Consider the following 15,621-nt stretch of genomic DNA (forward strand, 5'->3'; position numbering starts at 1 on the left):
GTTTCCTCTTAAAAGAAGATGAGGTAATAAAGAAGAATTACTCAAAGGAGAATGGTACACTCTACTGCTGATATACCTGTTACCATTGTAGTGTATTAAAGATATTATAGTTATTTAAGAACATTTTGGAGTGGTAAAGAGGTATTCATTTTAGATATAAATACGTTCAATTAGATGTCAAGGAAAAGAATAGCACTAGGATAAATTAAGCATTATTTTCGCGAAAGGCGAACACATCGATTTATAAGAAAAGTACAAAAAGAATACTGTGAGGAAAAAAAGGAATTATGTTATGCAAAAAAAATTGTGGGTATTAAAATTTATTAAAAAAAAAGACTAACGTATTCAGACGTGAGTGCATCTGAAGCCCGAATTCTGAATAATTATTCCTATATTTTTTGTTTTATCTTTTTCACATTAAACTTCCAACACGTACACTCAGAAAACATATTGATTTTATTTTCAAACAAAAAATTTAGAGAATTTTCTTTTTAGATATTTGGAAGAAGTTCTGTATAGATAACTTATGCCCAAGGGTGAAACGTTAGCCCTCTGATGTTATAGATTCTGATACTTAATTTGATAAATATATCTTAAAAATATTCTAAAGCACCAATTCAGGGAAAAAAAACACTTGAATCTTCAATTACATTTATCTGGCTGATAGATAACGTTACTTCGTATTAAGAGATACACCGTATATCTCGGCTTTTAGGTGTGTTACAAAGTTTTATCAATCAGAAATTCTCAGAGATTCTAAATAAGCCACAACTTGTGGAAGATTATAACTTAATTGTCTTAAAAGCAGTTCTGTGTAGCGTCTTGAAACCCTCCTAACTTTGCGTGCTGATTAGATTTCCTATATAAACAATGATTACCTACTCCGCTTCGTTAACTAGTGGTTATGAGTATCGGTAAGTAGGACTTTCTTAATTTCTCTTTTTTAACACAAACTGGCTGTTTTGTTCTTGGATAAATTGCGCTGTGTTTATACATAAGAACCTCTATTTTGAAACAAAATGGTTAATATCAGGGAAAATTTACATTCCCACACAAGTAACGTAGATATTATTTTAACTTTAATTGCTATTTACAGTCAAGGGACAAGGTAGAACCAAGAGCGTAGAGATTAGTTACTTAGTTTCAGGTGCTTTTAATTCCTGATGCTGGGGGGTTCAAAAGACCAATGGCCTGAAGACCTTTATAAATGAGATGTTTATAGATAAAACTTTCCTGGGGGCAGACCGGTTGAAGTACAAAGTTTCTCTATAAAGTTAGTCTTGATACAGAATCCACAATTAAAGCTTTTTATTTTTTTAGGACCACCCGAAAAAACGTAACTCATAAAACAGTTTGTAGTCACTCTGGATACATAGCATTACACAATGTAATTACCTGAGCTTTAGCGAAGCTTATTAGTCTTGGAATTTGGGAAATGTTCATTTTTGTCTGTCTGTCTGTCTATCCGGACGATATATATATATATATATATATATATATATATATATATATATATATATATTAATCTTCAATAAGAAATCTTCAAATGTATTAACAGTTTCTATATTTCGGCTTAAGCCGTCTTCAGGAAATTACAAACATATAAATAGGGCTATATGAACATAATAAAATTAAAACAAAACATCAAAACAGAAAATGATATATATATAACTGACCTATAGACTTAAAAAAATGTGAATGAAGCTTCATTTTTGTATAAGGAACACTGAGTTCGATGATAGTACATGTCTCTTTCAGGAATTTGGCTTAGTGCTTACATTAGTCTTATGTTTAACCATGATATCAACGAGAATACAGTAGAATAAATAAATTTATAAGCAAAATAAATGCGCCAAATAAGAGCTGCCACGTTAATACACGTAGCCTAACTATCCCAAAACATACAACATTATTTTATTGTGACTTTGTGTGTGTAGATATTTTTAGAACACTCAATGAGGCAAGAGATATTTCGAAAAATATTCCATATGTATACTTAAAATTGTGTTTCTTTATGAGTAGACTAATAAACAAACAACGCACGAGTTCAATAGATTTTATCTCAACATTAGAGTTCACACGATCACAGATTTTATATCTAACACACATTTTGAACACATATTTTTTAATCGCAGATATATAACTAACCAAGAAAAACGCAATTTTTATATTCCAATGCAACCATTTTCAAGAGAATTTATATTTAAACTATAAAAAGCATATTTTACGTTATATATGATTTCCTGATTTAATATCTTTCAACTCTTGAAGTTTTATATGATTTATAAAATATGTATACAAAACAATTCTCTTCTTTTTATAAAGTTTGTATGGGGTTTTTCTTACTAAAATTTGGCTATAAATAAATATGTGTGTGTGTGTATGTGTGTTTTTCTAAATAATTAATAATTAGAATGTAATGTTCAATATCAAGAATTCAAATTGGTCATACAGTAAAATTGGAAAAGTCAGAGTTACTCATACAAAGTATTTTATAACATAATTATATTTATTTTAATTATTTTAACCGGTCAAAAATACTGCTTTGATCCATGTACATAAAATGTTATTAATTGTGATGTAGATTTGATGGTTGTGTGTTTGCCACTATTTGCAACTACATGCATTAATTATATATAGGAGTAATTTTTCACTTTAAGCCTGACTTACAGCACGGTAAATTACTGTATGATCTACCAGTGAAAATCTAGTAAATAAAATTAAAATATGTAGGAAAATATTTATCAACTTTTTTGGAAAGTTAATAATGTACACTGTTAACTCCACAAAATATCTTTGGTGTAGTGTACAAACAACAGCCTGACTGTTAACCGTTGTTTCACGCTACGCCGGCCACAATAACAGCAATATCAACAAACAAACAACATAGTCAACACATGGGAACATCTCTTCCCTCAGGGTAGGTTTGGTTATATGACAAAGCATCCAGATGTAATCAGATATTTACTCTTTATATTTTTGTGGAACATAATTTAAAATCAGTTACAAATATACATGCCAAAATTAATGTTTAAGATGCATGTCTTTAATAATGTACGTTGATAATTATTATTCTTCCATGGGTGTTGTCACAATTTTATAGTGGAACTTTCAAAATCAAGTTATTAATTCTTATCCATTTCTAACTATAAAATAAAATTAAAATTACAACAAAGATGTCACACTGATGTTTTAATTCAATTTCTGATAAATATTAACTTATATTATTTAGGTTTCTTGAAGTTTAGAAGCTCTAAACGTTTATCACATTATTTCAAGCTAGGTGATTATTAATTTGGCCGAATGGCAGTCTGGTTAATCAAAACTGTATTTATTATCTTTTTTTTATTCTTTATAGTTTAATATTCCCTTTGACTGATTGTAATACTTGTTTTTCATTCTTTTTTATCGTATGTAGTTCTTGAATTAGTAATATCTTCAATTTCTTGCATTACAAATTTAATTATTCAGCTTTGATATTGATATGGCTGTTATTAGCTCCTATATTTTCCGTTTCCTGAATTCGTAATTATTTTTTTAAGTCCATCTTGATGATTCTATTGTAAATTGTTACTTTATGTAAACCTTTTCTACTAAGTAAAACTTAATTTTTTCCAAATTTATGTACCGCTATAAATAAAGAATTTCCATAAAGAGAAAGTGGAATGAACACTGAGTAGTATTTATGAAATCTGACAATTAGTTTTCAAATAATACCGACACAGTTTAAAAAATCTCGGTTCAAATTATTGTCTGTAGTGGAAACTTCACGAATGTTATTACAACAAACATCTACGATGAATAAATCTTTAATTTAATTCTTGACATCTTATAAAATGAATGACAATATTCATTATTAAATATGATATAAAAACCAATTATATGTCTAATATTATGCAGAAGTTAATATAATTTCAACGAAACACATTTCTTAGATTACTAGACACTACATTATTTACAAAATGGCTAAAATGTTTGGTTTAATTAACTTTTACATTTAACTACGCTCAAAACTTCCTTCTGCTCCAGTTTTGATTTAATTATTTCTTTGGCAAAAACTTGAGAACGCTTTTAACTTTTAAATTAAATCAAGCAATTATTCACTGCGCTTACAGAATTTTGACGCTCTAATCACTCGAATAAGTTTATTGATATCTAATTAAAATCTCCTAATAAGTATAGGCAATTGTAGAATCTAGCTTTGAACACTAAAGAGTAAATTCATCACAAAAATGACGAAGTGAAATTTTTAACTTCATTGTGAGAAAACATTAATATCAGTGTAATTATACATTAACTGTAATACTACTAAATTACAAATGTAAGCAATAGAATTATAATATTAAGATAAATTTAATTATATTTATAAATTTATTTCAATTTTAGCATAGTACATTTAGAAGCATGGAGAACATAATTGTTTAAACTTACCAAATAGCTACCCTTATTTATTTTGTGTACGTTTTGTGACACCTAGCTACAGGATAATAGTTTTTAGTAAATGTGTGATTTTTTAACGTAATATAGAACATACATAAATGATAAAAGATTATTATGTGCTGAGAGTCATTAAAAAATTGAGAAAATCTTAATTGGTTCATGGAGGGAATGTGTTGGTGATTTTTGTACTTTTGGATAGAATATTCACTTTAAATTTTTAGAGGTACTTCACTCCTATCTGTTCTCGTTTTAACTTATACAAATAGATTTTTTTTTTCAGTGGTTCTCACATAAAAAGACTAAGTCTACTTCATTCACAGTCTACTTAATTTACTGTATGATGAACTTAAACTTATAGTGACTGTGTCCCAAAAGAGGAGCCTCTTTGTTACATTAAACAGCCTAACATTTATTATAACTTTTTTTTAAGTGGCGCAAGCCTCCAAAAAAGATCAAATAAAATATTATTCTGTTTCTTGTAAACATTTTTTTTGGTAACGATGCAAGAAGGTTGAAGAATATCTATCAAATTTGACATCTCTATTGGGGAAAACTCACCCAATTGGGGTTTTTTCTAATACAATTTTTGAATCCCTTTTTGTTACGAGAATGGTAAAGATTGTTATTTTATAATATTAAATTGAAGGATATCCTCTTCGGAAAGTAAACAATCAAAGTTTTGAATTTACCATAAAGTATAATTCAACTTTTAGCATTGAATATTCACTAAATTTCAGTATTTTTTCAGATATTCAATATTATTTAAAGGATTGAATTGTTAATAAATATTGTTTTAATTTCTTTAAAATTATCTAACTTGTTGTAGGTAGATTTAGTATACGAAATGCGCCTATTTCGATTGATCTCATGATTCGACTTATCGAAAATTTCTGCATAACCACTGAACATGACCCCAAACTCCAAAACTACCCCACGTAAAATGTGTTACACACACACACATTGAAGCCTTGTGTGAGAACGTGGCTTGTGGAAACGATAGCAGTCTCAACTACGTTCGTTATCTAGCTTGGTACGCCAATTTAAATTCAAAATGTAAGCAATTTAAACTGTTTAAATTCACAACTCTGTTATTTAACGTACTTAAATTAAAAACATTCCAGTTGTCACATTTTCTGGCTAAGCCGAAAGGACTATTTTATTTTATTTTTCCATGAAACTGAGCAAACCTATACAGCACATAATTGTACAGGGTTATCTATGTGGCTTCTTAAATACAGGTTACTCAGGATGTGTAAGGGTGGGGGATTCGGCACCCTATGCTGAGATCCTATACCGCATCTACCTTAAGGGATAGTGGACACTAACTCAGCCACGCCACTTTGAATGAGTTTTACGCCCTGGGAGTTTTATGATACCAATGTAGATCCTACTGACAGTCATAAAACAGCCAAAATTGCACCCACATAATGATAACACTCCTTTAAAATTTAACATTATATCTCTAAGTTAGTACAAACGTTCGAGAATGATTCCTGATTAAAATAATTGTTGTAAAAACAACGTTTGTGTGTGGGTTAAAGAAATAATCTAAATAATAAAGTATCTAGATTGCAATCCACCTAATTATATGCCTTTTTGAATTTAAAGTTAACTTTACTTTTTATTTTTCAGATTTTACAATACGCACAGGAATCGAGTCATGTTTTTAATTTTTGCTGCACTTGCCTTTACAGGTATTGTTATAATATAAAACATTTTATAGTAATAATTACATATTTGTGATAATATTTTATTATTAATATATGAATTTCTTATTTTTAACCTTGTAGTCAAGAGTTTTACAAAATTATCACTGATGAATATTTCTAAATTCTATTGTCCTGCTTTTATATTTAGATGTTGTTTTCTAAACCTTCAATTTATTTATTTATTATTCTATAGAGGACAAATATTTTCAATATTAAAATACGCTATGAAAGAAATTACTACACCTAAGAATTAGACCTAAGTACAGCAGAAAATGTTCGTGATTGATAATGTTAGACTTTTGTATAATTCACAACTAACTATACTAATTATTATTGGCTGAGCTACAGCGCAGCCTATCAATCGCGGTTTTGTCTGAATGTTTGTCTGTGTATCTATCTGTCTGTATGACTGTTCGATATTTCGAAAATGAACTGACTTATAGACTTAAACTTGTGTATGATGTTTCATTTGTACATAAGGAGTTCTATGATTATATATGACACTTCAACGGGTTTGGCTGAGCGTTAGCGAATAGTGTCATAGGTAACGATGATGGCAACGAGAAAATAGAATGAAAATAGAACAAACTCAATACACCAGTAAGAGATTCAAACATGTGACATATTAACTCATGTCTCAATGCTCAACGCATACATTATTTCATAGTGACCTGACTTTTAGAATTTTAATATTTAAACACTGATATAACCAAATACAATGAACAAAATATTTAATGTATCATTTGGCAAGATATGACGAGAAAGATGTCATATATAGACTCAATTTTGCTTGAAACTTCCTATGCACAAATTGGGTTTCTTGCTAACATCGTTTTTGTATGATTGTCTGCTTGCCTATATATTGAGAATGAATGAAAATTCAGATTTGAAATTTGGAATGCACCTCGACGATGTCTGCTACGTCACCTGGTGAGCGTACTTCTACCTTGTATTAAAAAGCTTTAATAATTATTATATTTCAGGTATTGCTGCATGTGAGGATTGGACAGATCTTCATGGTGAGTCGTTTGGTTTAAACTGTTTTCGTTTTTATAAAGTACTTTGTTAATTTCAAAAAGAGAGTATGAGTATGCATAAGTTAACTTATTCTGTAATTTGCTACCGTTCCCTTGTATTGACAATTGGAATGATAGTTAAAGAAAATTGCTGAGGAACAATTCGTTTTGTATATTAAAAAATGTATCCCACCTGTTGTAATTATTTCACGCTGGAAATTGGTAATTTCATAAAAAATAAAAACACTTTTGCCAAGTAAGACTAGCATTGTTTGTTAGGAATCTTTTCCATTAATAACATGCCGTTACGGGCATTAAACAAATGTCGCAGCCTCCATACTTGAAGGGCAACGACAGAACATGTGTAATTCCATCTTGCAAAAGTCCGTTAAGGACTATCCATTAAGGTTACGAAGGACTGTTGTCCCATTTGGAATGCTAGATGGTAAATTCCTGATAACTTAGACGACAAACCAACCAGTTATTCTTTCTCTTTCTCATTAGATGATAAAGAGAAAATAGATGTCCCTCGACGTAAACTAATATCAGAACTTTCTATTAAATTGCATATTAATTAAGTAACTATACTAAATATAGGTCATTTCAGTCATAGCCAGGTATATACATCTAAAGATACTATTTCAATGTAATTTAAACCTACTCATTTTAGAAACAACCTGTTATTTTCTTGTTAACAAAGTTATTTAATATTATTGGTGACATTTTGTAGTGAAATTCGCGTTGTGGAATGGATTCTATGACATGCCCCTAACGGTTGAAGAGATCAATCAGGATGACCCTCCCAAGTTCGTGAAGATGGACAGGGACGATGACCTCAATGTCGACTTGTATTCCTACCCTAACGACCCTAGAGTGTCCATACTGTTCGATAGTTATGGCAACATTGGTGGTCTACGGACGGCCGTAAGTATGATAAGCTAAATTTATTTGCAACTATAAATGGTTATTAAGAATTATATATAAATTGTCGATCAATGTAATTCCTTGCGATGCTGCCTAATCCGGCTCTCGTTAATATGGATCTTCCAGCTATCCGAATTACTTACGTAGGTGTCGAGAGACTCAATTATAAGGTGTTGATCTGATGAGAGCCAGTAAAGACTACTCGTACTTAGAGATACTCTTTAATATAAATAAATAGTGAGTTCATTTAGCTCTGCCCCCCATTGTTACCTCATAAACGTTGGAATTATTACAATTATTGTTACCTGAGGGCACAGAATTCTTGAATGGTTAGATTCTCAATTTAACTCCTTGCCGCTCGATAACCAATATGTTAAAAGAACAACGACAAACCCTTTTTAACATAGAAACGCTTGTAACATCAGATCGCTTCCTTTTTATACAGACTGAGCTGTTTGAGGTCATATCATCAGCATTGTGTTCTTCTAATAGAGAATACAAATACAATTTCCGAGAATAAAAAAGTTTTACAATGTTGTTTTGTATCCAAAATTGCAAGAAAGTATTATGTGTTCCATAACAAATATTAAAATTGGCCGCCTATTGAAAATTGGTTGGATAATTTTAAAACTATAAATTTATATTTTTTTTATAATTGTTATCAATAAAAAAGCCATGACCCTCCATTTAAACTTGGTTGTAATTTTTTGTTTTCCAAGACATAAAAGGTGGTAAAGTGAAAACAGACACTTCCTGTAGTAAAATATGTATTTTTTCACATATTATTTGTAAAAAAAATACAACATATTAAATAAAAAAACTGAAACATTATATTTCTATAAAGATTTTTGCCAAGAGATGAGTATTCCGTAAACTGAAATTATTCATTTATTTAAAATATAATTCTGTTCTAGTTTTTTTTAAATTAACCATTAGTTGACTTAAAAGTTTCGTTCTTATTGTTTAAACTTCTAAAGACCGAAGGCAGACTGATTTCTTCGAAACTACAAATATAAATCCGTGGTATTCTTCCATTAATATCTTTAGCATCCATCCACCTGCATCATTCGGAAAAGAGCGACAGTAAAAATAATGAAGTTATTTAATAATAAACAATATTAATAAACATAGTATTGTACAAGTGGTTTCAACCTAATTATATTGTCAAATCCAGTCTATATTTGCTAATAGTCAACTTCACACCAAATAATTACTTTAAATAATATTTTTTGTGTCTACAATAAATATACTTTAATCATGTACGATATTTACAACTAAAACTAAAGTTTTCAAAATATATCAATAATTGTAAGCTTTCTATACTATTTCAAAGTTGTAAAAAAGCATCATAAATATAATGATATTGTATTTTATACAGTACATCAAAGCAGATGTGGCGAAGAGGGCTGAATCGAACAATATGAAGTTTAACTACAGCTATGATGACAAACCCATGTTCACCAGCGGTAACTATTGGGGAGTAGATTTGTGGTATACAAGCGTGCTGTTTGTTAGCCCAGGTAAGCCGCCATCCCCGGTTCTACAAACTAATTCATATTCATATATCATCTTATATAAAAACCAGGACACACAAATATGTTATCTTCCTTTAAGTTATTGTACTAGTTTCGCCATTGAGTTTAATTATTAAACTCAGTGGCGAAACTAGTACTTGATTTGGGGGAGGGTGGGTCAGACTGAAGACCACAGCACACCGGGGTGTATTTAATAAATATGAATAAATTAAGTAAGCTTAAATCAAGGAAAAACTAAACTGCTATATTTCAAACTACTTGGATTGCTGTAATATGACCATTTGATTTTATCGCTCTTGGGGGAGTTAAAACCCGTTCAACAGTTACGCCACTGCAAACTTGAACTAAATGTATAACTGAAACAGAGAAGCTGAAGGCTGGCGGAAGACAGAACACAGATGGTGTAGTGGCCGAGGATGTTTACGTCAAGCTGAACGGCAACTGGACACTGATATCGCGGGACGAGTGTCAGGTGGAGGCCCAGGGATTCACCAAGCAGGCCTGCTTCTTGGGGATGGGTAAGTCTCAGTAGTTACACGCTCAATGTGCTCATCATACAACTAGCATTCTAAAAAAAGATATCCATTGCCTTATTTTGGGGTTGTAAATATGATGGAGATACTTTCTCTATCTGCAATGTGTTTTGACCAATTCAGAGAATAAATCAGATTTCGTTCCATCCTGAAATCCTCCTGGACAGTCATAACTATAAATATTTCTATGGTGGGGAATTCTTCCAGAGGCTGAAGTTTCCACCCTGCCATACATTTCTAGAAGCCTTTGGAGCTTACAGAGTCCAGCAACTTCTAAAGGCTGAAAAGTTTAAGCTGAAAACTTCAAAGACAATGAACTCTTGGCTTCCAAAAGAAAAATCTGGGTACAATATTTATTAACAATTCAATCCTCTAAATAATATTGAATATCTGAAAAAATACTGAAATTTAGTGAATATTCCTTGGTAAAAGTTGAATTCTACTTTATGGTCAGTTCAAAACTTTGATTGTTTTCTTTCCGAAGAGAATATCCTTTAATTCAATATTATAAAATAACAATCTCTATGCCAGAAATTATAACAGGCTAAAACATTACATACCCTGTCAGCTTCAAGAAGCTTGGAGGTCCAGAGATTGGAAGCTGTGGAAACTTACAGATAAAAACCAACTAGAACAACATGAACCTGCGTTATCTCTGACTCGGACCCAAAATGCATCGTCTTAAACTGCTCAACAACCTGCACTCTAATGGGATAGTCCAATTCTGGAAAAATACTTTTTTTATTTAGATCTAATTGTGGCGTTTTCTATTGCCACTATTGTTGACTAAAGATGACTTAGAGACTATCTGAGAAGCCGAAATATCTCAAAATTTCAAATAAATTGTGTTAACAATATTTTTACGTACAGTAGAGTCTGCAAAATAAAGCTTGGCAATACAGATGCTGCCCTGGCTGTTAAATTGCGTTTTAAAAATGAAGGCACGTTTTATGTTTTTATATAACTTTGTAACACAACATTTCAGAGTTCTCGGTAATTATAATGATGAAATACCTTAAGTAGAATATTAATATTTCAGATTGTTACTAGATAGATAGATATCGCACTATGTCAGAAAAGTGTCAGATACGTTATTCGTCATATGAGGAGTCAGAACTGGAGCTATCTAAATAGAATTATCTGTGTCTACCTGCTTTCCGATCGTATTGTAGAATTGAGAGTCATCTTGTCGCGTTATCTAATACTTTTTCTTGCTAACCAGTTATATCTGATTCAGTCGCTTTGAGACATTTAGTTTCTTTTTCTCCATTGTTGTCTTGCTTCATACTGTTAAAATAACAGAGTTGCTTGAAACTCTTCCATATTATTTCCTATTAGTTTTTATTTGCATCATTTCTTGTTTAAATGTAAGCAAGTTACAATTAATAAAACCACGAGTTTCTTACAAGCGACTGTAAAGTAACTTTTGGTTTTAAATATTATATAGTGTGTGATAATGATACAATTTTTACTGTATTTTTATTTTATCAAGATATTCATTTTTCTACACCAGACCTTTTCTATCTCTTATGAGTAAATCTTATCAACTCAATCTACAAGTTTGAGGAAAAAAGGTTTTCATTTGAAAGATTTCAGGGTTTACATCTTCATCCCGATAAGACTTACAGACTTTATACAACTAAACGCCAGATATCTCAAATTAAAAAATAACACGAGTATTATATATATGGTACAATGATTTTAAAAGCTCTACTTTAAAAAATGTTCTAGGAATGCATTACTTCTACGAAATGACGCCTGACATCCCTTGTGGGAATTTGCAGGGGGTGTTTCTACTGTATGAATATAAACAGCTGATCGGCCTGGGAATTATCCCCTTTGGCTCATTCACCTCCAAGGACAGGACTTGGTTCGAAGACCCCTCAGCTAACGTTGTCAAGGTCAGCTACTTTTACATATATTGCTCTCACTATAATTATCACCATAAGCTAGGTTATAGGATAAAAAATATACAAGAGCATACGTTTGAAAGACAAAGAAATAAAAGTTTAAACAAATCACTGCTGCTGTTTTTCTGTTATAACATTAGAACTTCTATGCCGCTACCAACTATTAACAAATGCTAAAATTCCTGAGTTTAAGATATATTGGGAAACAATACACATTAATTCAAAATTAAGGCTTAAACGTGTGATATTTATTACAGTTAAAGGTGGGCAAAACATTTTTGTGTATTGTACAAGGTCGCCTCTTATCGCGTAAAATTGCATAAAAAATGTAAAGTCTATACCACATCTTATTAAGCTATATGTGTTACTATCTCACTTGTTAAACTGATATATGGTTACACTGTTAGTTTATAAATGTATTTATTCTGCGAATTTCTCTTTGACATCATGGTTATTCACAAGACTAATGTAAGATGGTTCACTAACGCTCAGCTAAATCTCATGGAGTGCCATGCTCCAACATCGAACTCGGTGTTGCCTAAATAGAAATCTATAATTCAGTTAATTCTGGGGATAACATGCGGATAAAAGAAAATTATTTTTGTTTAACATTGTCACCTTTGAAAAGGGCTGCAGCTCAAGCATCCACCTTGTGCAGTAAAATTATGAAAAACCTGTCACAAACAACAATGCTTGTCTCTGATAATTATAACTTACAAAAATTGTACGTGATTTAAATATTTGGAATACTTTTATTAAAAGAACCATTTTGCTTTTATGGATGTTACAAAACACTATTGGGGGGCTTTTGATTGTTTAATATATTCCTGTTATTTACCTCGTGGAGTAGGTTGTGAAAAACTATAGGTCTTTACTTAATCAAATTAAAAATAGGGGAATGGATTCAAAGAAAATTGTCTGTTTTTGTCACATAAATGAGGTGAAGAAGTTGCATGACTCTCTTGGTTAATTGTCACTAATTGCTCCGCCTGAAACTGTCAAACTTCTCTCTCGTGTGACAAACACTTTACTTGATACACAAATAGTGTAACTACGAGTATATTGCTATGCGATTCCCACGTGAACCAACGCACACATTGCGATCACACGATCTTCTGATTTTGGAGACAACAGTCTAATGATGAGAGTAACAAATTGTACATAAAGCTTCATTTCAATATAGGCAATATCGAGTTCGATGACGGTATATGTTCGTCCTTGGCATCTGGCTGAGCGTTATCGCCACTTTAACACGGAGATAGCAATATTTATCTTCTGTGTGTATAACTGTCGGCAGGATATTTCGAGACTGAATTAAGAAATAGACTTAAAATTCTGCATGAAGCTGCATAGGCAATATCGAGTTTTAATTTTCGATATGTCCTGCCATGAGATGTCCGGAATTGTATACTTAGTGAAGCGTAGTACGCGACTTAGCGAAGCGTAGTACTCGAATCTGGGGTCGACTTCTGTCTGAAACAATCCAAAAACGTCGGTGACGAAGATGTTAAAAACGAACTCTTAATATTGAACGCATTATTTAGACATATAGGCATAAGTGATTAAAAAGGCGTTATCTCGTTTACGTAGCAACCAGCCTATATGATCTAGAAGAAGTTATCATTGACTCAATAAGTGCTCAACTGAGTGCACTGTAATGTTGTAGAAACTATCCATAGCATAGCTATGGTTGGAAGCATTAATTCAATGCAGACCCTGAGTTTAGCTTCATTGTACCAACAGATTATTGTGAACTTGTTTAGAAAATACGCTGCTAGTAACAATAATGACAGGAGATAGGGTTAAAATATTAAATTTTGAAAATAGTGGATGAATATCATCACACATAGATGTTTAAAATATTTTCACGAGGCTGAATAGACTTGAAATTTAGCCCCACTTCAGAGTAATAAAAATTAAGTTAAACTTACTTTATTGAATCTGCTACACGTTACTTCAGTAAAATTTTTTATTGCAAAATTTTATTTTTTCAAGTATCAAGGTGCTTAAACTTGCATTTTTAAATGTAGAGTACTGGTACATATCTAGTAGTTGGAGGAATGGTTCATCATTCATAATTTACGTGTTGAATTAATGTATACTATTAGTATATTTGACATGATTACACGATGCAGGACATCGTACCCAGTCGACCTGACTGTCTAACGGACTGGGTGACCGACTACGGCACCACATCCTTGCACATCTTCTTCAAGAAACACCCAAGGTTTACATTCTGCACCTGGCCCTGGCAGCAGTCCTGTGATGACTAGTCCATCAGCTATCATTGGATCGTTTATTCATCCATATGTCATAAACCGAATTAAATATATTAATATATTTTATATCCAGAATTAAATATATCTCATAGTTCCTTGTAATTACATTATTCGGGACTTCCCAGCGTAGTTCTGATCCCTGAAGAACAGTAGCATAGCTCCTACAGATCGATTTTGTACACCTTCTCCTTATCATGGGTATTGTTATCATACTTACTTTAAAATTCGATCATTTTTCCTCTTCTCTTAAAAAGATCTCCACAGTTATTTTATACAGGAATGGCCAAAGTAGGATTAGTAATAAGATTAACCTCTAGTCTTACGTGTTTTGAATTTACACAGTATTTACCAAAGTATTGAATTGGAATTCATATTCTTAAAAAATGTAGTTTTGGAATAGCTACAATTAATACAGGAACATTACAAACTGTATTTCTGTTAAATCAACATTTATTACAATATTCCATTGAAAATACCAGGCATTTTAAGTGACGTGTTATGCAATTTATAACTGCCATCATAACATTACTTGAAAGTGCTCTCACAAATGTATGTTCCTAAAATGTACTTAATTTAAGACGCAACACACAACTAAATTGATTATTATTTGTTGAGTACAGTTACTTATCATTTATCTTTGTCACAAGATAGAATCTTTGCTTAAAATTTGATTTTTGCGATAGAAAAATTCAAAAAACAAAAACATTTTTTCCGAATATTTGCCATCGTTTAGTAATAGTTTAATCCCGTAACAGTACGTTTTGAGATATGCAATCTGATCTCTTCGTCAGGAGGATTATTACTAACTAATTACTATACTTATGCACGTTACAGTGAATTGGTATGATTTGTCCATTCTAATCTATATTATAGTTATGTGTTAGGTTAGTTTCCACCTGAGAAAACAAAATCAGATTCCTGATTTCGAAACGTAGTTTAACTGGTGTATTGTATAAATGAATGATGTAAAGATTATTAAACAAACTGTTATCTTCAAGATAGCCTGAACTCTTTTTAGTGCTCGTTATATTGAAATTCTTTCCTACTTACAACACTCAAACCTATTCCGAAATTCCAAAGATCTAAAACTATGAAAACCAAAGGAATTTTGTTACAGTTACATTAACCATAATTTGAGCTGAACTGGACTATACAACACAATAAAACTCAAGAATATCCATTACTCCACCAAACTTACTTGTCAAATTTATTTATTCGTTTTTTTCCTTTATATGTCGTGAAAACGTAAATAGCCCAATTCATCCAAACCTTCTA

General features: G+C 31.3%; 1 protein-coding gene across 1 annotated transcript; it reads left to right on the forward strand.

Annotated features, from left to right (window-relative positions):
* The first annotated feature begins 854 nt into the window (after nucleotides 1–854).
* LOC124355056 lies at nucleotides 855–14,440 on the forward strand. Its single transcript, XM_046805968.1, has 8 exons — nucleotides 855–914; nucleotides 6,073–6,134; nucleotides 7,133–7,168; nucleotides 7,896–8,089; nucleotides 9,468–9,609; nucleotides 9,990–10,142; nucleotides 11,889–12,058; nucleotides 14,203–14,440. Exons 1-8 carry the CDS (start codon nucleotides 871–873, stop codon nucleotides 14,338–14,340), a joined length of 939 nt encoding a protein of 312 aa, XP_046661924.1. The 5' UTR covers nucleotides 855–870; the 3' UTR covers nucleotides 14,341–14,440.
* Nucleotides 14,441–15,621: the final 1,181 nt, after the last annotated feature.

Source organism: Homalodisca vitripennis, chromosome 2 (assembly GCF_021130785.1).
Source record: "Homalodisca vitripennis isolate AUS2020 chromosome 2, UT_GWSS_2.1, whole genome shotgun sequence".
Classification (NCBI taxonomy): Eukaryota; Metazoa; Arthropoda; class Insecta; order Hemiptera; family Cicadellidae; genus Homalodisca; species Homalodisca vitripennis.

Bases quoted from the DNA above. Each gene is read 5' to 3' on its own strand.
- LOC124355056 (XM_046805968.1), top strand. From the start codon at position 871: ATGATTACCTACTCCGCTTCGTTAACTAGTGGTTATGAGTATCG. The intron at 6,135-7,132 runs GTATTGTTATAA...ATTATATTTCAG, and splicing joins TGCTGCACTTGCCTTTACAG to GTATTGCTGCATGTGAGGAT. The intron at 9,610-9,989 runs GTAAGCCGCCAT...TAACTGAAACAG, and splicing joins CGTGCTGTTTGTTAGCCCAG to AGAAGCTGAAGGCTGGCGGA.